At 50.9% G+C, this 23,403-nt stretch overlaps 1 protein-coding gene across 1 annotated transcript in view; it reads right to left on the bottom strand.

The window, feature by feature from the left end:
* QARS1 (glutaminyl-tRNA synthetase 1) overlaps positions 1-23,403 on the bottom strand; it is a 296,102-nt gene that overhangs the window by 198,881 nt on the left and 73,818 nt on the right. Inside the window, exon 6 of the mRNA XM_085624343.1 lies at positions 15,730-15,783. Coding sequence (XP_085480469.1) covers positions 15,730-15,783 — 54 coding nt within the window. The remainder of the gene's footprint in view (positions 1-15,729; positions 15,784-23,403) is intronic.

Raw genomic sequence — 23,403 nt, 5'->3', positions numbered from 1 at the left:
GGTCTTTATCCCCCAGTAGCATGAAGAGCACCCGGTGGGGCTGGAGGCACAGCTTTTTCAAGCCCCATTAGGTCTTTTGTCCCTACACAACATGCTCGTTTCGTGTCACAGTGGAACCCTCAGTCAGAAGGTCGGCCTGACTGTGGGGCCCTGAGGGACGTCTGATGTGGGCTCACGTGCATTGGATTTTAGCATTTTAGTCACTTGGGATTTTCAGGCAAAGAAAGTGGAAAAGCACAGACTGCAAACAGTGAGTGCAAAGATGAACCTTTCCTTGACAACTTAATATTCTAAGACCACCTGAGGAAGAGAAGTGAAACTGTTGCCAAGTTAAACCCTTCGCCCGAGCGAACACGAGGTCAGAAGCGTTATAGGACCGTCCACTCCCCCCACAACACCCCACCTGCTCTAAAATGACTTCCAAGCAGAGGCGGGCTCGGAAAGGCCGGCAGTGTCGGCTCTTCCAGCCGCTCAGTGGCACAGGCCAAGACAAGCCGCGGCATGCACGCAGGCCTCCAGAGGGCACAGCGCAGGGCATTCTGTGCCCTCGGGCCAAGAAGAAACGGCATATTCATGCTTACAGGGCGGATTCGCGGAGCTAGATTTCAGCGCCCCAGGCACCTTTCCTGGAACCCACTCCTGGGAGTTGGAGCGAAGGGCAGTCCGTGCACCTGCTGCCCGGCTGTGCAGGCCACAGGCTCGCCTCGAACGGTGGCCCACAGTCTCAGCCTTCTGAGGTCGGTAAAAGGAGTTTAATGCTGGTGTGAGATACAGCGCAGAGAAGCTTCAACACCAGGGCAGCGGAGCTGGAGACATAACAGTCAAACACTGCAGCATGGGCTGTAGAAACTGAGGCCATCCTTGGGAAGCTTGTAGCGCCCCTCAGAGGCCGAAACGTTTTACATGTGAACCACACCATGATTGGCGTCAAAGGGTTGTTACGGCAGGGACTCAGTCAGTATTCCTGCTAGTTCGAATCTTTGAAAAACATCAGACAAGAGCAGGTAAACGATTTTTTTTAATTTGAAAAAGAATGGAATAAAAATTAAAAAAAAAAAAAAAAAAAAAAAAAAAAAAAAAAAGCACCGAGAGGCTTTTTCTTGGGAAGATCCCCAACCCCCCCCCCCCCCCCAAAAAAACCCCACAAACACCTCACACAACACAGACCGCTCAAGAGCGGTGGTGATTCCTGTAACCCCCAAGAGTTTCAAGATACTCACCTGCCACTAACCCCCACCCCCATCTCTGCAGCACCAGCAGCCTCCATGTTATCTACAGTCCTCACAGACCCAAGAAGAGCTTCACTGGGAAAATATCAGAGCTCATCCTCAGTGCCTCCATCCAGCACCCCGTCCCACCCCCAGCCACCAAAAGCACCCTCCATCTGACCTACAGACCGCCAAACCAAAGAGCTTCACCCGGGAAATAGCAGAGCTCATCCTCAGTGCCTCCATCCAGCACCCCGTCCCACCCCCCAGCCACCGCCAGGAGCCTCCATCTGACCTATGGACCGCCACACTGAAGAGCTTCACCCGGGAAATATCAGAGTTCATCCTCAGAGTTCATCCTCAGTGCCTCCATCCAGCCCCCGCACCACCTCCCTGCCACCGCAGGAGCCTCCATCTGATCTACAGACCTCACAGACCCAAGAAGGGCTTCACCCTAGAAATATCAGAGCTCATCCTCCGTGCCTCCATCCAGCCACCCCCCAGCACCAAGAGCCTCCATCTGATCTACAGACCTCACAGACCCAAGAAGAGCTTCACCCAGGAAATATCAGAGCTCATCCTCCCCGTCACTCTCTCTCTCCCCCCCCCCCCCCCATCTCTGCAGCACCAGCAGCCTCCATGTTATCTACAGACCTCTAAGACCCACGAAGAGCTTCACTTGGGAAATATCAGAGCTCATCCTCAGTGCCTCCATCCAGCACCCCGTCCCACCCCCCCAGCCACCGCCAGCACCAAGAGCCTCCATCTGACCTACAGACCGCCACACAGAAGAGCTTCACCCTAGAAATAACAGAGCTCATCCTCAGTGCGCTCATCCTCAGTGCCTCCATCCAGCACCCGCCCCCCCCCAGCCACCAACAGCACCAGCAGCCTCCATCTGATCTACAGACCACCACACCCAAGAAGAGCTTCACCCTAGAAATATCAGAGCTCATCCCCCGTGCCTCCATCCAGCACCCGCACCACCTCCCAGCCACCGCAGGAGCCTCCATCTGATCTACAGACCACCACACCCAAGAAGAGCTTCACCCTAGAAATATCAGAGCTCATCCCCCGTGCCTCCATCCAGCACCCGCACCACCTCCCAGCCACCGCAGGAGCCTCCATCTGATCTACAGACCACCACACCCAAGAAGAGCTTCACCCTAGAAATATCAGAGCTCATCCTCCGTGCCTCCATCCAGCACAACCCCCCCCACCCCCCCTCCAGCCACCGCCAGCACAAAGAGCCTCCATCTGATGTACAGACCACACAGACCCAAGAAGAGTCACCCAGAAAATATCAGAGTTCATCCTCCGTGCCTCCATCCAGCACCCCGTCCCACCTCGCCAGTACCAGCACGAAGACAAGAACCCCTGAACATCACATCCACAACATCTGGACAGTCTTGTGTGCTATACACAGCAAAGTCGATCACAGACATTGTCTGGCAGGACCACCACGCCATCCCTTTCTACAGCCTCCACTCAACCCAATACAGAGCTCCTTGCCTGCCGCTTCCCAAGGACACTCAAGGTCAAAGCCTATTCAGTCAAGCAGAAGAATGAGGAAAACCAACACCAGGTCCTACAGAGCACACCAGCTCACGAAGGAGGAAAACCAACACAAGGTCCTACAGGGCACACCATCTCACGAATGAGGAAAAACAACACCAGGTCCTACAGAGAACACCAGCTCACGAATGAGGAAAACCAACACAAGGTCCTACAGAGCACACCAGCTCACGAATGAGGAAAACCAACACAAGGTCCTACAGAGCACACCAGCTCACGAATGAGGAAAACCAACACAAGGTCCTACAGAGCACACCAGCTCACGAATGAGGTAAACCAACACAAGGTCCTACAGAGCACACCAGCTCATGAATGAAGAAAAACCAACACAAGGTCCTACAGAGCACACCAGCTCATGAATGAGGAAAACCAACACAAGGTCCTACAGAGCACACCAGCTCACGAAGGAGGAAAACCAACACAAGGTCCTACAGGGCACACCATCTCACGAATGAGGAAAAACAACACCAGGTCCTACAGAGAACACCAGCTCACGAATGAGGAAAACCAACACAAGGTCCTACAGAGAACACCAGCTCACGAATGAGGAAAACCAACACAAGTTCCTACAGAGCACACCAGCTCACAAACTAGGAAAACCAACACAAGGTCCTACAGAGCACACCAGCTCATGAATGAGGAAAACCAACACCAGGTCCTACAGAGCACACCAGGGTCCTACAGAGCACACCAGCTCACGAAGGAGGAAAACCAACACAAGGTCCTACAGAGCACACCAGCTCACGAATGAGGAAAACCAACACCAACACCAGGTACTACAGAGCACACCAGCTCACGAAGGAGGAAAACCAACACAAGGTCCTACAGAGCACACCAGCTCACGAATGAGGAAAACCAACACCAGGTCCTACAGAGCACACCAGCTCACGAATGAGGAAAATCAGGGTACACCAGCTCACGAATGAGGAAAACACAAGGTCCTACAGAGCACACCGGCTCAAGAATGAAGAAAACCAACACCAGGTTCTACAAAGCACACCAGCTCACGAAGGAGGAAAACCAACACCAGGTCCTACAGAGCACACCAGCTCAAAAACGAGGAAAACCAACACCAGGTCCTACAGAGCACACCAGCTCACGAATGAGGAAAACCAACACCAGGTCCTACAGAGCACACCAGCTCACGAATGAGGAAAATCAGGGTACACCAGCTCACGAATGAGGAAAACAACACAAGGTCCGACAGAGCACACCGGCTCAAGAATGAAGAAAACCAACACCAGGTTCTACAAAGCACACCAGCTCACGAAGGAGGAAAACCAACACCAACACCAGGTCCTACAGAGCACACCAGCTCAAAAACGAGGAAAACCAACACCAGGTCCTACAGAGCACACCAGCTCACGAATGAGGAAAACCAACACCAGGTCCTACAGAGCACACCAGCTCACGAATGAGGAAAACCAACACCAGGTCCTACAGAGCACACCAGCTCACGAAGGAGGAAAACCAACACCAGGTTCTACAAAGCACACCAGCTCACGAAGGAGGAAAACCAACACCAACACCAGGTCCAACAGAGCACACCAGCTCACGAAGGAGGAAAACCAACACAAGGTCCTACAGAGCACACCAGCTCACGAATGAGGAAAACCAACACAAGGTCCTACAGAGCACACCAGCTCATGAATGAGGAAAACCAACACAAGGTCCTACAGAGCACACCAGCTCACGAAGGAGGAAAACCAACACAAGGTCCTACAGAGCACACCAGCTCACGAATGAGGAAAACCAACACAAGGTCCTACAGAGCACACCAGCTCATGAATGAGGAAAACCAACACCAGGTCCTACAGAGCACACCAGGGTCCTACAGAGAACACCAGCTCACGAAGGAGGAAAACCAACACAAGGTCCTACAGAGCACACCAGCTCACGAATGAGGAAAACCAACACCAACACCAGGTACTACAGAGCACACCAGCTCACGAAGGAGGAAAACCAACACAAGGTCCTACAGAGCACACCAGCTCACGAATGAGGAAAACCAACACCAGGTCCTACAGAGCACACCAGCTCAAAAACGAGGAAAACCAACACAAGGTCCTACAGAGCACACCAGCTCAAAAACGAGGAAAACCAACACCAGGTCCTACAGAGCACACCAGCTCACGAATGAGGAAAATCAGGGTACACCAGCTCACGAATGAGGAAAACCAACACAAGGTCCTACAGAGCACACCAGGCACACCAGCTCACAAATGAGGAAAACCAACACCAGGTCCTACAGAGCACACCAGGGTCCTACAGAGAACACCAGCTCACGAAGGAGGAAAACCAACACAAGGTCCTACAGAGCACACCAGCTCACGAATGAGGAAAACCAACACCAACACCAGGTACTACAGAGCACACCAGCTCACGAAGGAGGAAAACCAACACAAGGTCCTACAGAGCACACCAGCTCACGAATGAGGAAAACCAACACCAGGTCCTACAGAGCACACCAGCTCAAAAACGAGGAAAACCAACACAAGGTCCTACAGAGCACACCAGCTCAAAAACGAGGAAAACCAACACCAGGTCCTACAGAGCACACCAGCTCACGAATGAGGAAAATCAGGGTACACCAGCTCACGAATGAGGAAAACCAACACAAGGTCCTACAGAGCACACCAGGCACACCAGCTCACAAATGAGGAAAACCAACACAAGGTCCTACAGAGCACACCGGCTCAAGAATGAAGAAAACCAACACCAGGTTCTACAAAGCACACCAGCTCACGAAGGAGGAAAACCAACACCAACACCAGGTCCTACAGAGCACACCAGCTCAAAAACGAGGAAAACCAACACCAGGTCCTACAGAGCACACCAGCTCACGAATGAGGAAAACCAACACCAGGTCCTACAGAGCACACCAGCTCACGAAGGAGGAAAACCAGGGCACACCAGCTCACGAATGAGGAAAACCAACACAAGGTCCTACAGAGCACACACCAGCTCACGAATGACAAAAACCAACACACCAGTTCCTACCGAGCACACCAGCTCACGAATGAGGAAAACCAACACCAGGTCCAACAGAGCACACCAGCTCAAAAACGAGGAAAACCAACACCAGGTCCTACAGAGCACACCAGCTCACGAATGAGGAAAACCAACACCAGGTCCTACAGAGCACACCAGCTCACGAATGAGGAAAACCAACACAAGGTCCTACAGAGCACACCAGCTCACGAAGGAGGAAAACCAACACAAGGTCCTACAGAGCACACCAGCTCCCGAATTAGAAAACCAACACAAGGTTCTACAGAGCACACCAGCTCACGAATGAGGAAAACCAACACCAGGTCCTACAGAGCACACCAGCTCACGAAGGAGGAAAACGAACACAAGGTCCTACAGAGCACACCGGCTCACGAATGAGGAAAACCAACACAAGGTCCTACAGAGCACACCAGCTCACGAATGAAGAAAACCAACACAAGGTTCTACAGAGCACACCAGCTCACGAATGAGGAAAACCAACACCAGGTCCTACCGAGCACACCAGCTCCCGAATGAGGAAAACCAACACAAGGTCCTACAGGGCACACCATCTCACGAATGAGGAAAAACAACACCAGGTCCTACAGAGAACACCAGCTCACGAATGAGGAAAACCAACACAAGGTCCTACAGAGAACACCAGCTCACGAATGAGGAAAACCAACACAAGTTCCTACAGAGCACACCAGCTCACAAACTAGGAAAACCAACACAAGGTCCTACAGAGCACACCAGTTCACGAATGAGGAAAACCAACACAAGGTCCTACAGAGCACACCAGCTCATGAATGAGGAAAACCAACACCAGGTCCTACAGAGCACACCAGGGTCCTACAGAGCACACCAGCTCACGAATGAGGAAAACCAACACCAACACCAGGTACTACAGAGCACACCAGCTCACGAAGGAGGAAAACCAACACAAGGTCCTACAGAGCACACCAGCTCACGAATGAGGAAAACCAACACCAGGTCCTACAGAGCACACCAGCTCAAAAAACGAGGAAAACCAACACAAGGTCCTACAGAGCACACCAGCTCAAAAACGAGGAAAACCAACACCAGGTCCTACAGAGCACACCAGCTCACGAATGAGGAAAATCAGGGTACACCAGCTCACGAATGAGGAAAACCAACACAAGGTCCTACAGAGCACACCGGCTCAAGAATGAAGAAAACCAACACCAGGTTCTACAAAGCACACCAGCTCACGAAGGAGGAAAACCAACACCAACACCAGGTCCTACAGAGCACACCAGCTCAAAAACGAGGAAAACCAACACCAGGTCCTACAGAGCACACCAGCTCCCGAATGAGGAAAACCAACACAAGGTCCTACAGAGCACACCAGCTCACGGCGCATGCAAGGGACGCTTTCACAATCAGAAACCTTAAAGGTCAACCGTGCCGAACAAGGACACAGAAAACCTCAAGAGCTCCACTTGTATGTTTAAGTAGGGTTCTGCCGTCTCTGGCACTTCACGGTGCTATAACGCTGAAAAAGCGCAACGCAGACAAGCACGCAGCCCATCCCTGTGCTTGCCCACTGTGTTGGCATAGACAGCACATTGGCAGAAGCTCTGCATGGCAGACTACTGCCAACCAATCTGGATTACGGTTTTTAGCTCACAAAATAAAACTAGAACTTTGCTATACCTAATGGCGCGCCATGTTATCGTAGGAGGCATGAGGCTGAATATAAACACTGTAGTGCTCTCGGGGACTGTGACGCACACTTTGGCATTGCAGCAGGTCGGGCGAGGGCATCGGAAACATTTACAGATGGGAGCAGTGCCAACCTTTGTGGCAGACGAAAACATCAAGCAGCTCTACTGTGGAGGCGCGTGTAGGATTCCTGCATTGCCTCGGTTCAGAGCCCAGCAGCTGTAGGCACACGTCCAAGTTATCCACCATGGCACCACACTACAGCGATCAAGGGCAGCACTACGTCAACTGCTCGGCATCAGCACGTACAAGAGTAGACTACAGGACACTGCACCACCACTGCACCCACACTTACCAAAACACACGTACGTCTGTACACACACATGCATGTAGAGTTCAGAACATCTGTAAGGAGCCTGCTACAATTTAATTGTACCATTGCGATTGCGTGCCTTTCTGGCAGCGCTATTACAAATGACTGATGGTAGATAAATTAAAGTTTATTGGTTATTAAATGTTAGATCTGTCTGCTCCAGATGTTCTCCTGGAGGTTATTCCACCTGCCTCCCCCAAATGTCCTGGTGTGGCCCCTCCAAATGCAAAACGTCTGCAGACGCTGGAGAAAGCGCAGTTCGGTCTAGCGTAGGAACTGGGCAAGGGGTTCAGTTAATTCTGCAAAAGACTAGTTGACGCCACTGAATCAACACTACACAGGGTCAACTCCAAACCCTCAACACACTACTACAAACATGCCACTACCTGGACACTGCCAGCCTTGAAGGACAGCAAGTTGGAGGTCGGGATAGGATTCAGCAGAAGGGTAATGGTTGACGTAGTCATTTCGAAGAGGCAGCGCCGTGGATGTAGGGTCAGATTAAGTGGCATACACACTGAGCCACGGGCGTGGTAGGTAGAGGTCGTCCTATGCAGCCTCTACATCTCTACTCCAGATGTTTCTGGCATCAATATTTGGACCTTTAAAGTTATTTTATCCACCGCTACTCCGATCCCATCACCACCTAAAACTGGCTGCATGAAGAAACGAGGGAAAACAGGGACTGCAAAGTAGTCAGGATTTTGGCTTTTTAAACCATCCCACCTTTAAAAGATTCCGTATCAGGCCCCCTCAGCCCATGCACAGAGGGGCTCACCACCACCAGAGAGTGACAGCTGGGCTGGCACAACCAAGACACACCTAACCTTAAAAGTGCATTGCACCTACAGCCCGGGAGCAGTGTCGCTTTTTAAAAACGTATTCATTGAAAACGTTACTTGAAAACAAATTGAACACAAACATTTTATCATTTTCAAAGAATGGCAACGTTCAGTTGAAAACAAGGTAGTTTGGGAATCTTGTGCGTTCGTTTTTAATTTTTTTTTAAATGCGATAAATCCTCGTAATCCCTGAAGAGCTCCAGTGCTGACCGCAACAAAATGATTGGAGGATGCAGCACTGTCCGGTTGAGAACCATTGATGTGCCTAGGGCCCGGTGCTCGCAGCACTTCAAGACACGGTTACAAAATGTAGCACTTCTATAAAAGCACAACTCACACTAAAGTTGCGTCGTAACGCAAATTCGGAGGGCTCAGAAGCCCACCAAGATACTACTTGGTCTCCAGCTCGGCCTCTGTTCGGACACTTAAACTCCTGTGAGTCTGTGCTTTTCTGGATGGTTTTTAAATTGCAGTGCCATGGCCACTGTTATAGTGACGCCTGCATTAAAGCTCCGCTGCTCCAACCATTACCACTAGGTGAAAAAGGAGCAACTTTAGACAGTAGACCTAATGGACAAGTTACTTACCTTTGGTAACGCCTTATCTGGTAGAGACAGGATCTAGCCGCAGATTCCCAGTCTTAGAATCCTCCCCAGGCGCCAGACTGGATCCGGGATTTTTTTCAGCAGTACCGCTGCGCATCAGTAGAGGGCATTGAGCAGCTAAGTAGCGTTGTCTCCGATTGTCTCAGAATGACATACCCAAGCAATAGCATCCTTGGAGGAGAGGCTGCACACTGACCTCACCAAAGATACCCAAATAAGAGAAGCCGGTCCAAAAGACAGAAAGGGACCGGACTATCTGAAACATGATAGTCTAAGCAGACGCTCACTGAAGGAGTGATCTCCAAGAAGGACTATGGGAAGCCCGCAGGGAGTAGAAAGTTACAAGACTGGGACAAACACTGTATGGAACCAGTAAAAGAGGCAGCCCCAAAAAAGGGATGCAGCCTATGATCAGGGAATGCAAAGGGACCAAGGACAATAGTCCAAGCTCATAACCAACGGAAGGAGCATACACAGCGTGCTAAGCCGCAGCGACCACACAACGAATAAAGAGCACCCACCGATCGACAAGGTACCTATCCTGAGAAACAGATTACAAAAAGGATCCTCCAAGCAAAAATGAGGAGAAAAAGAACAATGAATGCTGAAGCACATCGCTAGAAAAACTGTAAAAATGAAACCACTCCTATGCAGTGAACCGCGATAGATATACAAGGCATCCTCCGTAATAATGTAACAGACGCTCATTGAAGAGAAGGAAGGAAACCGACAACTACAACCGAGAAGGTTGAACCAAGTCACTAAGAAGGGTGTAGGTAAAATGCCATGACGTACACGTATAGAAGGCAAGATGACCATACGTCCAAAACACACAAACACACGAGAAGTAAATGCATCTATATAGATCTATAAACACACGCATATACACACAGACGTTCCAAGGATAAATATGCATATAAAAACATAGAAATTCCTGTAAACACACAAGTCATATAGGATGCAGCAAAAGTATAACGCTCCTCCGAAGATAACTCACGTCCTCTGCCACGGAACGGGAGGACAAGAAGTGGCAGAACAAGGGACACTCCATGAACGGAGGGAATCAAGGAAGGAGGATGAGGACAACAACAAAAACATAATGGGAGGGAGAAGGGATTTAACAAGCACTGAACGAGGTAGAAGGACTATGTTGCTATATTATGCGTGCCACATTTTGGAGGGAAGGGGGTTTCATGGCTTTAACAAAATATAAATTAAAAAAAAAAAAAAATACACAAAATATTGCTAACATGAGGTTCTGTTTTGACTCGCACTCTTAAGATTTTGACAAACCTCGGTCTAGCCCGGGCAATATAAAAGCTACAAATAATTCAACATTTCACAAATGCATTAGTAAATGTTCTAAAATAGATTAACAGAAAGACAACCTCTATGGTCTTCAATATTTCAATTTCACCTTTACTGCTGGGAGCTCAAAGCAGTACCAAGCGGTTCATGTGTTCTATCCGATGTGACCGTGCTTCGAGAATAACATTATTCGACATTACTAAAACAAACAGTTATTGTACATCAGTGGCTATTTTTTATTTTAGTCGCACTATTGGAGAATGCAAGGGCTATAGTAATACAATATTAAAATATTTTTAGATTTAATAAGAGGGACAGTTTTACTTTATTTATTTATGGGTCTTATATAGCGCCTGAATCACCCCATACGGGGTATCTCTGCGCTCGGACAGCCTGAGGACCTACAAAGAGAATTAGACTTAAAATAGCTCTGTTTTCAACAATTTCCTGAAGACTAAAAAGTTGGTGCATTGACGTAGTTGTATGGGGAGAAGATTCCAGTATCGAGGCGCAAGGTGAGAGAACGCTTGACCTCCCATCCGCACCAATTTGATGCGAGGGGTACAGAGATATGCTAGATGGCTGGATCTCAACAATCTGGTAGGAGTATATCTGACTAATTTATGAGCCAGATAGCCAGGACCCAAGTTGTGTAAGGATTTGAAAACCATACAACAGATGTTAAACTGGACTCTTTTTTTATTGGGAGCCAGTGGAGGTCACGAAGAAGAGGAGCTGAAGGAGTCCTGGGAGGCGCATTATTGACTAAACGGGCCACGGTGTTCTGGACAACCAGTAATTTATTTAAGGATTTTTCTTTAGCTGCAATCAATAAAGCATTACAGTAGTCCAATCTACTGATAATCCGAGTTTGAACAAGGGTCTTGCGGGTTGTTAGAGGGAGGAAAGTACAGACCCTTAGCAGAATGCGGAGAGTATGGAAGCAGGATCTGGCAGTGGTGTTTACATGTTCCTCTAGAGTTAAACCCTGGTCAATACGCACTCCTAAGTTCTTTACTATATCCTTAGGGGACGGGGCTGCATCCAATTCCTCTGGCCACCAACTGGGGGACCATCTTAGTTTTGCCTCTCCAAACAACATTATTTCCCATTTATCTGTATTCAACTGTAGGAAGTTCTCCCTCATCCAATGCGCGATACCTTTCATTCCCTCTGAAAAGATATCTTGGATGAGTGGATTTGATTTATCAAATGACAGCAAAGGTTGAGTGTCGTCAGCGTAGGATATAGGGGTGAATCCGAGCCTTCTAAGAAGTCCTGCCAAGGGGGTGACATAGATGTTGAATAATGTGGGGCTCAAACAAGAGCCCTGCGGAACCCCCTTGTTGATGCTGGTGGTTTGAGAACGGTAGGGACCAAGATTAATAGTTGGCGTCCTATTAGTTAGAAAGTCAATTAGCCAACTCAGGGCTTTGCCCCTAACACATATCTTTAAGGCGGGTGATAAGAACCTGATGGGATATGGTGTCGAAGGCAGCCGACAGGTCGAGCAGGACCAGCATCACTGCCCGACCGTCGTCCGCTGCCATTCGGATATTGTCTGTGACCTCCACTAATGTTGTTCCTGTACTATGTTTCAGGCGAAATCCAGACTGTGATTGATCTAGGCAGTGAGTGGTTTCAATGAACTCGGAGAGATGTTTATTAATACGTTTTTCGAGAAGCTTACTATACAGGGGAAGCAGTGAAATGGGTCGGTGGTTGGTAATGTCTTCTGGTGGCAGCTTCGAGTTTTTCCTTATGGGAACAACCTGAGCTGCCTTCCATTCAGCTGTGAGAACATCTTCATCCAAAGATCTATTAAGGATAGAACAAAAAGGACTGGCCAGAGTTGTAGACAGAGTGGCGGTGATTTTTGCCGGCATAGGGTCTAAAGGCGAGCCTGATTTAGTGCTCCTTAAAAGAGCGTCTACTTCGGTGCAGGTACAGGCAGGAAAGGTATCTAGGGATTGTAAGGCAGCCTTAACGGGAGTTCGTTTTATGTGCGAACTAGGGCAAGGCACGGAAGTCGAAGTGATTTTTTGATAACATTTTTTTCAATTTTCTGAGCTAGATGATTTGCAATATTATCACAGAGGATTTGTGAGGGAGGTCCATCGGTATTGCATGCTTTGGGGTTAGTTAAAGTGTTTAATATTTGGTAGAGCGTGCAGGAGGAATTTGCCATTATCAATCTTAAATTTTATCACTATTTCACTTTATTGATAATGCAGTAGCAATTGAAATACATCGAGGTCCTGAAGAAAGCCCATAACAATCAGTTAACAGGGCTGAAACATGTCGACCGCGTTGTGAGGCAGCATATATTCTTTAGCGGTTTCTGAACTATTTTTAAACAAGGATTACAGGAGATAGGTTTAATTAAAAGTGTGTTTTCTCTTTTAAATCCTTTTTTAACTTTACATTCACGCACTGCACTTCAGTTTACCATCACATGGTTAATATTATTTGAGAGCCGGTCTCTGTTTTTTCCTTCTGACCTGATCGAAACCGGAATCCGCATGGTTTTCCTCTATGACTAAGAGGGACAAATGGATGGCGGAAGGATATCCAAATGATGACACGGACCATCTTGGTAATTGATGGAAATCCTACTTTTTCGTGAGGGTTCAGTCATATTGTTTTGTAGCACTTTTGATGTTGCAGGTCGGTCTAGTCCTCTGTACAACTTAATAGACTATCAGATTTGGTGTTTGACACACTCCCCTAAAAGGCCCATAAATCTAGTATTTAGGTGGCTCCCCAGACCTAGAAACTAGATCTGCGATGATCTAAAAAGCAAGAAGAAGATCCTGCAGAGAAGACTCAGGGCGACTGCCTTGGCCCCAGCCCTACCGGCCTGCCTCCAGCTTATGCGAACCTGCAGCCTGTCTCGCAGCCAGCGACCTCTGAAAACCCTGGGAGGATTGCTGCCTCCGAAAAAGACTTCAATCTCCAGCGGACCTGTCCAAGAAGAAACAAACTCCAAGGACCCCGGATCAGGCAGATCTGCTTCTCCTGCCCACTCTGCGCCAGACACCCACAGCCCGAGTCTGAGTGGCTCACCTGTGCAGTGAAGTCTCCTGTGCATTGGCTGACCTCTTCTGATCTCCACGGCGGCGCCGGCAGTGTGAATCCAGAGGCTGCCCGACCGTGACTGGCTCCAGTAAGACTAAGACATCGAAAGGCAGCCCTGCACCTAAAGACACTCTACACCGCTACTTACCTCTGCTGTGTCTCCCTCCGGCAACCTCCAGTGCCCCACCTGCAGCCTGTTTGCCTAAAGAAAAATCCCCACTGAAAATTATTGGCTGCCCTACATCGAAATTACACCCGCCCGCCGCTGTGCCGCTGGTGGTGTATGTTTGGAGGGTTAGGCTAAGCATGGGGGGGCACAAAGCGGCACCAAAGCCTGGCCTCTGCAAGTGATTTACCTACCTGCAAGCAGTGCGGCTCCGGGCACCCGTCCCCTGTCCCCATTGGAAAGCACTGGGTCGACCTCAGATTTTGACCTCTGCACCCAGCCGCCCCTGTGCTGGTGGTGGTGCACATCCACACTACCACTAAGAGCCATGTTCACTTTTGGGGAACCCCTGGACTCTGGTGATACCCAATACAGAGCCAGATTACTACAACAGGCATTAAATGGTTTCAAATGCCTTCCTTGTAATATAGGCATAAACCCAAGTTGTAGAAGGAGTCAAATAAAAATCACTGTTAAACCCCAACAGGTGGGTCTGAACACGAGGATGTTATTTTGTCAAATAAATGAGCAGCGTACTACTTTTATGACAATAGATGTAATATGTCATTTTTACCACTACATGCACAGACACACAGATGCACAGAGGACACACCAAGGTGGGACAGTGAGCAGCAGCTCAGTCTAGCTTGCAAACACCACACCTATCTGGAGTAGCGTCCAATCCAGCTGCCATTTCTTGCGCTGCACTTGGCGGCGGGGGGGCATGAGACAGATCTTTCAAGAAGAAGCCTGTGTGACCCAGAGGGTGAATCCGTGGATATGGCCTTCACTAGGGGACTCAGGCTCACATGGCAGCTGGGATACCCCAGCGAGAAGAGGCTAGGAGCACAGACGCCCCCCCCCCCCCTCCCGGCTTCAATATATACTCGAGAAGCCTCCAAGGCACCCGGGGTACCGGGAGATACCGGGCCTCACCACTGGTTCTCTCGTTCACAGGCGACACTAGTGAGATACTGATATTTTGTGTTTCCCATGGCCGAGTTTCTTGTGTTTCTTTTACACTGGACGTTCAAGTGGCCTGAGGCACCCCGCAACCTACATGATGGTTGAACGGAGGGCACATCCGAGGGTGCGAGACGAGGTTGTATAGCATGAAGTCACATCAGAGGGCACAGCAGTAATATATCATGTATGTTAAACTGCCGATAAAATCCAGTTAAAAGAATCACCGGATGCCAAGTGCTGGAGGTGAGGATACATGTTCCATCGTCCTGCAATACACCCACCCCCTCCATGTGTGGGATTTCAAGAGGGGGCTCCAGTAGTGGTCAGACTAGGCCTAGCCTTGGAAGCTACCCAGGCCTGCAGAGTCTGCATTGGCCTACACGGTGCTCAGCAAGGAGCCCGGAGCTGAGGCGGGGATCCGCGTCCCACGCTACCGCCCCCTGGTGCTTGAATCGGAGGGGAATTACCCAGACAGCGCTGCAGAGAAAGGGATTGAACACAAAGTCCCTGGAATCATTGGGACATTCAAATGTAACGAGTGGAGTATAAAGGAACTCAGCAATAACCCAAGAAGAAAATGGAGGAATGAACACAGACTTTAGCACCACACTGCTGCTTTCGTATCCCTACAGAGCCTCTCATTTGCCACAATTGGCACAGATGCTGCGCGGCCATCGTGGAGCTGGAGGTAAAGTTTGACAAGTTTGAAAGAGTAGACAGTTCAGACTGTCCCGAGCAACACTCCGAGCAGAACAGGAGGGGGGAAGATGGACTTGTCCAAGCATTACTCAAGTGCAGAAGGTAACAAGGTGCATTGAGGATGTCCAGGGCCTTCCTTCTTTAACACTACCAGGACCAACAACCACAGCTCGCGGTTTCCAAACCCCAACAGACTGCCTCCTATAAACTTTGCTACTCCAAGTCATTGTACCTTCGACTTCTTTTCCAGGTCAGCATCAGTCTTCGGACCCAGCAAGTGCAGAACCTGAAAAAAAGCACAAAAGCATCTCAGGCTCCAAAGATGAAGGCATCGCTACTATTTCCAAAAAGCAACTCTTAAATGAAAGCAGATGGTTGGACTCCAAGACTAAATAGAATACAGCACAGCTGAGCCGTGAGCGCAGTGCCATTCACTTACAATCATTAAAGTGCAAACACAATTGTAAAACTAGCAACATCAATAGTCATTGAAGACACAACAAAAGGTTTACAAAGCCTTTGGGTGAGTGAGGTCACTGCTTTCAGGAACCAGAATATTTAAGGCACATCAAAGGACACCAGGGTACACACTTTACCCACATTAAGAGCACAAGTCTGGAAAAGCCTGCAGTGTGACAGTGCAAAGTCATTATTCGATCCCATTAGCTTCTTGAGGGACGGGGCAACATGCAACCCCTCTTCATGGAAGTACAACTGCTGTGTGCAAAACAAGTCAAACAATGGGAATGAGGTGGCCCAGTTTTTTTGTTGTTTAAAAAAAAAACTTTTAGCCTAGTTCTTGCTTAACCCACCCCTACCTCCCGAACATTTCAGTTTGTGGCCGGCCTGAAGCAGGATTTTTCAGCCTCTTCTACTTTCTACACCATTCCTTAAGGAATACTCTAGGCTGAGGCAAGCAGCCTTCGTATCATCATCAGGGATGGGAAGTGGGTTAGAACTCAGGTTACAGAAAACAAAATGATTACTTACCTGTAGGAGTAGTTTTGCTGCTTGAAAAGGTTTTTGACTTCATGTGCTGTGCACTAGTTTGCCATCTGGTGGTTTGGTCCAGAAATGGTTCTTTTACTTCTATTTTTAGGTCTCGCCTAGCGTTGCAGCGCATGTGCTGCTCGCTCTGCGAGATCGATTGTCGTCGAAGAGACTTCGGAAGGGGACTTGAAGCCCCGCCCATCCTTCCCATTGGCCGGCGCCATTATTATTATTATTATTATTACATTTACCAATTTATAATTGGTAATGCTTGCCTACAGAGCAAGAGACACGTAGCAGACTCCGTGAGTCTGACTGGTTTTTAACCTGCCGGGCACGACGCACATTATTTTTACGCATTTCCGCTGTATCTTTAAATATTTCCGCTGAAACTTTAAAGATGTGAGTGCTGCAGTTTAACATATAGCATGGTCTAGCACCTTCATTTGTAAATGAATAGCACCACATTCACTAAGCGCACCTTTAATCGTTTAAGCATGGCGCCGCTCTTATTTTCATTTCTTTCCCGAACACACACAGCAGCCTGTTCTTCCCACATCCCCCAATCACCCCTCCCGCTGTTCACTTTTGAGAGATCTCACTGTCCTGTCTGACCCTCATCTATTCACCCCTCCTCCACTCGTAGCCATTTCCCTTGCTTCCGTCTCCTGAGCTTGTTCATTTTGCAGTAATTCTGTGTTTACCCGGGATGGCTTGTCAGTCACTGTGTTCACCCGAAGGAGGCCTTGGTAGGGGTGCCTGGAGTCTATGCCTGGCAGTAGTGCCTCTTTTCACTTGTCTGTCTTAAGGCGGTTGTGTACTTTCACGGCTTGCACATAAATCCCATTAAAAGTGTGCATTAGGTGCCTGTCCTGTTCCTCCAAACAGATCATTCGATTGCAGTCAATTGGCTGAGGTCAACCCTCTTCCGGCCAGGGGGCCTGTCCATGGCTAGGATGCAAGTGGGAGGTGGGGCCCCTGTGCTGTGCTCCTTGCCCTGTCGGTTCTCCTGGGTTGAACATGTTCCTAGCTTGTGATAGTGCACACGCCGAAAGGAGCACAAGGGGGCTCTAGCACATCCCACAATTCTACCAATCTTCGAAGCGCTGGGATCCCAGCTCCGAAGAGGGGCTATTCTGGGCACAGCACTAGCAAGTCAGGTGTGGGGCGCAGGGCTCTTGACCCCAGTGGGGGCGACCTCAGGCACTTTCAGCATGTTCAGGACTTGTGGTGCCTGGCTTTCAATTAAGAGCACCAGAAAATCCGTTGGATGAGCCTGCCTCCCATTGCTGATCAGGATGTATTTACGAACCAAGTGCCTACACGGTCTGCCAGCATCTGCTAAAGTGAACCCCTCTTTCTCTCCTGCACCCCACCTCTCCGCTGTAGGGTCAGAGGAAGGCATTACCTGCAACAACTGGTAGCAAGAACCCCTCATTCCCTCATGTGACCCACACCTGTAGGGTCACCGGAAAGCAATACTAAGTTGGCCTCCTGAGCTTCACGCCCTCGTGTCTCCCTCCCCCGCAGGATCAGTAGGTAGTGCCTGGGGTGGCAGCAGGACGGTGCTGCTGGGAGGAACATGGATAACAAACCCTTGCTCGCTCAGCAACCACCCGGCTACAGCCCTGCAATGCTGGAGGGCTACGGGCAGAACAGCTACAGGACCATTAACCCACTCCTGCCTGGCTTCCAGCCGCCCCCAGCTCAGCCGGGCTTCCAGCCGCCTCCTCCGTATCCCTACCCCAACGCCGCGGCTTCAGGTGGGTATCTGCGCAGCCTCAAGTCTCTTCAGGAGGAGACCCCTTCCTCAGCACTAAACTCCCGCACTGCCCCCACGCAGGGAAATACGGGCACTCTCCATCTCCTGCGAGGAACCCCGCAGTCCATCCCCACAGAGGAACACGGATTACTATATCCTTGCTTACCGGTTACCCATGCCCCGACACGGAAGCCCCAGATATCTGCTTATGTGTAACAATCTCTCCCTGCAGCGCCCCTTTTTTTCTCTCCAATATTCTGTCTCCCTCCTCTTCACTAGTTATAACACTTCCACCCGCAAGAAAACCCCTTTACTTATTTTTCTTTCCCCCTTGCTCCATCTTTAACTCTACTTTTCGACTTACAGAATTTTGATTTGCCTCTTGTTATCTTCCAATAGGGAACACCCTTTTTTCTTGTCCCAGGTAGGAACAACCTCGTTTCCACTCAGTGGGAAACACTTTTCCTCATCTTTCTACCTTGTCTGCAGCCGTGGACTGTGATTACGTGCATAAGAGACGCATTACTGGCACAGGTTTTTGTCTTTCTTCTGGGGTTGTGTGTGGTTGGCATGTAGTGTTTGCCCTTCTTCTGGGTTTGTTGCCATTTCCCAGCCCAGATAGAGGAGTTGATCTCAGAGTTCAACCTGCCTCTTTTTAGTATTTGATTCATAACCCATTAGTGTTGCCCCTACCTTACTGTTTGTGGCGTGAACCTGAAGTTACATTAAGAAAAAGTGTTTGGTAAAGTGCCGCATATACCCCTAGGGGTATCCCAGCACTAGGGGAGGTCTGCAAGCACCAGGAAGTACATCACTCACACCAGTGCAATGCGTCTCCCTGCCCAGCGCTTTGGGTCCACCAGGACACATACCCCCCCCCACGCCACTGCAGTGGGTCTCCCTGCCTATCTCTCTGGGGCCACTAGGACGCCCACCATCCATGCCAGTTGTGTGTCTCCATGCCCGGCTCTCTGGGGGCAACAGGACACATGCTACCCAAGCAGTATCCATAGTCAATTTTTGTACTTACTAGCATTCTTATGCGAGTTTCGAATTTATCGGTTTGTATCTCTTATGTTATTCATATACTCTAAAGTCCTTATGTAATGTAACTTGTTCTATTGTAATGCGCTCTGACACCTTCAGGTAAATTTTGCGCTATATAAAAACGCATAAAAAAATAAATACCCGGGAGGCCCCAACCCAGTCCTCCTCCCCTGCTGTACACTGTATTTTCATTTACTGTTGCCTGTGTATATTTCCGTCACGCTCTGCCTCCTTAACATACCAAGCATTTGCATTGCAATAGGTCTCGCATTTGCGAAAGATTGAGCAATCGGCGTTGTGAATAACAATGCCTTTTAAGTGTTATTTTTCAAAACAGAAATAAAAGGCATTGTCATTTACAATGCCAATCGCTTAAACTCTTGCCAATGCGAGACCTATTGCATTGCAAATGCTGGTTTTCTGCAGGCATCAACAACTATTTGGCACAGGGCAGGTCTAGCGCCAGGCACGGGGCAGGTCCAGCGCCGGGCACGGGGCAGGTCCAGCGCCGGGCACGGGGCAGGTCCAGCGCCGGGCACGGGGCAGGTCCAGCGCCGGGCACGGGGCAGGTCCAGCGCCAGGCACGGGGCAGGTCCAGCGCCAGGCACGGGGCAGGTCCAGCGCCAGGCACGGGGCAGGTCCAGCGCCAGGCACGGGGCAGGTCCAGCGCCAGGCACGGGGCAGGTCCAGCGCCAGGCACGGGGCAGGTCCAGCGCCAGGCACGGGGCAGGTCCAGCGCCAGGCACGGGGCAGGTCCAGCGCCAGGCACTGCTACAAAGTATGCACAAAACACCGCACAGGTCCTGAGCCAGGCACTTCTCCAAAGCGTGCACAGTACACTGCGCAGGTCCAGGGCCAGACACTGCTCCAAAGTATGTACAGAACACTGCGCAGGGCCTGAGCCAGACATTTCTCCAAAGCGTGCACAGAACACTGCACCGGTCCAGGGCCAGGCACTGCACAGGTCGGGAGCCAGACACTGCTCCAAAGTATGCACAGAACACTGCACAGGTCCAGAGCCAGGCACTGCTCCAAAGCGTGCACAGAACACTGCGCTGGTCCCGAGCCAGGCACTGCTCCAAAGCGTGCACAGAACACTGCGCTGGTCCCGAGCCAGGCACTGCTCCAAAGCGTGCACAGAACACTGCGCTGGTCCCGAGCCAGGCACTGCTCCAAAGCGTGCACAGAACACTGCGCTGGTCCCGAGCCAGGCACTGCTCCAAAGCGTGCACAGAACACTGCGCTGGTCCCGAGCCAGGCACAGCACAGGTCCCGAGCCAGGCACAGCACAGGTCCCGAGCCAGGCACAGCACAGGTCCCGAGCCAGGCACAGCACAGGTCCCGAGCCAGGCACAGCACAGGTCCCGAGCCAGGCACAGCACAGGTCCCGAGCCAGGCACAGCACAGGTCCCGAGCCAGGCACAGCACAGGTCCCGAGCCAGGCACAGCACAGGTCCCGAGCCAGGCACAGCACAGGTCCCGAGCCAGGCACAGCACAGGTCCCGAGCCAGGCACAGCACAGGTCCCGAGCCAGGCACAGCACAGGTCCCGAGCCAGGCACAGCACAGGTCCCGAGCCAGGCACAGCACAGGTCCCGAGCCAGGCACAGCACAGGTCCCGAGCCAGGCACAGCACAGGTCCCGAGCCAGGCACAGCACAGGTCCCGAGCCAGGCACAGCACAGGTCCCGAGCCAGGCACAGCACAGGTCCCGAGCCAGGCACAGCACAGGTCCCGAGCCAGGCACAGCACAGGTCCCGAGCCAGGCACAGCTCCAAAGCGTGCACAGAACACTGCGCAGGTCCCGAGCCAGGCACCGTGCAGGTCACGAGCCAGACACTTCTCCAAAGCGTGCACAGAACTCTGCTCCGGTCCAGAGCCAGACACTTCTCCAAAGCGTGCACAGAACACTGCGCCGGTCCAGGGCCATGCACTGCACAGGTCGGGAGCCAGACACTGCTCCAAAGTATGCACAGAACTCTGCTCCGGTCCAGAGCCAGACACTTCTCCAAAGCATGCACAGAACACTGCGCCGGTCCAGGGCCATGCACTGCACAGGTCGGGAGCCAGACACTGCTCCAAAGTATGCACAGAACTCTGCTCCGGTCCAGAGCCAGACACTTCTCCAAAGCATGCACAGAACACTGCGCCGGTCCAGGGCCATGCACTGCACAGGTCGGGAGCCAGACACTGCTCCAAAGTATGCACAGAGCACTGCACAGGTCCCGAGCCAGGCACTGCACAGGTCCCGAGCCAGGCACTGCACAGGTCCCGAGCCAGGCACTGCACAGGTCCCGAGCCAGGCACTGCACAGGTCCCGAGCCAGGCACTGCACAGGTCCCGAGCCAGGCACTGCTCCAAAGCGTGCACAGAACACCGCACAGGTCCCGAGCCAGGCACCGCACAGGTCCCGAGCCAGGCACCGCACAGGTCCCGAGCCAGGCACCGCACAGGTCCCGAGCCAGGCACCGCACAGGTCCCGAGCCAGGCACCGCACAGGTCCCGAGCCAGGCACCGCACAGGTCCCGAGCCAGGCACCGCACAGGTCCCGAGCCAGGCACCGCACAGGTCCCGAGCCAGGCACCGCACAGGTCCCGAGCCAGGCACCGCTCCAAAGCGCGCACAGAACACTGCGTAGGTCCTGAGCCAGGTACTGCTCCAAAGCGCGCACAGAACACCGCACAGGTCCTGAGCCAGGCACTGCTCCAAAGCGCGCACAGAACACTGCACAGGTCCTGAGCCAGGCACTGCTCCAAAGCATGCCCAGAGCAAACACTGGAGGGGCACTTTACTTGGCATTTGTGCCTATGATGTATAGCTACATCAAATGGGCATGCTCGGGACACATTTACATAAAGACGGCAGCCAAGGGGTTAAAACGTCAGCTGTCCATCACTAAGTTAAGGTGTTGGCTGAACGCTTTATGAAAACTGAACACACACATAGGATTTTGTTTTTACAAATAATTCACCCCACACTGTTATTTTATGTAGGGTGCTGACGCAAGGCTCAAATCGCAAGGCAGATTTGTTTTTCAGTCCAGAACCTTCCTTTCCAGCGTCTCACCCGAGATCTCTGCATTTTTATCCTTGGAGGAGGGGGAACATTTAATATTATAAAGAAAGCTGTAGCTAGGGTTATGGGAGGCCACAGGTGACAGCAGCACCTCTGATGAATAAAGAAAGACTGGTGAGATAAGCAACACAGACAGGTACCCAGTGAAGCGCTCCTTCCTTCCTCCCCAAACTCCTGGGAGCGAAGGCCAGCCCTTCAGTATATACTGGCCAATCCCAAAGTTCATAACTCAGATCAGAACTGATCTGAATGACCCCTCCTAAGGGAAACGGATCCGAATGTACAACCAACTGAAGAACAATAGACAGGCTGTGATCTGTAGATGTGGGAAGGAAGACGGAAGCACGAGGTATAATACAAAATAATTAAAAAAAAAAAAAAAAAAAAAAGAATTTCCCCTTTAAATCTTCCACGCAACAATTTCACCTTTGCAGTGAGCACTAATTATAGTTTTTCATTAGAAGGGCCAAGATCACGCACTGGGGCGCAGGTGGCCCCTGTGGGGATTCCAGTACCCAGGAAGACAACAGCCCCGTACCCAGAACAGGAGGACAGGCGCCCTCCGGGCCAGCAGGAAACACAAAGTGCTGTGTCTAGGAGCGGGCGGCGAAGCGGCGAGCTGGTACTTCCAAGAACTCACCCCCATAGTAACCTCGCGCTCTCCGGGGAACGAAATCACGGCTGCAGCGACAGTTATCGTGTTAATGAGGATTTAAAGGTGCTTAGAGCCCGAAGGCGGGATTTCAGAACAGCAAGTGGAAAGAACATCTCCCCAGGGGCAGCAAAAAACCACCTGGAGTCACCACAAACACAAGCCGGCTCCCGTGTACCAGGTGTGTTTGTTTACCAAGCCTGTCCAGTGACTGTGCAGGAAGCTTCACTGTAGGAGGCAGCCCAGGCGCTGCAACAGTAGTCTTTACACCTGCTGAAGAGGAGAGCTTGTAATCACAGGCCACACCGTGCGTCACTACAGCCGATTGTTACAAAGGTCACTTCCCACTTGGACCCTAGTTCACCAAAGGTCCTTCGTTGGC

Source organism: Triturus cristatus, chromosome 9 (genome assembly GCF_964204655.1).
Source record: "Triturus cristatus chromosome 9, aTriCri1.1, whole genome shotgun sequence".
In the NCBI taxonomy this organism is placed as follows: Eukaryota; Metazoa; Chordata; class Amphibia; order Caudata; family Salamandridae; genus Triturus; species Triturus cristatus.
Note: the sequence above shows the minus strand (reverse complement) of the source record. Positions and strands in the feature narration are given on the sequence as shown.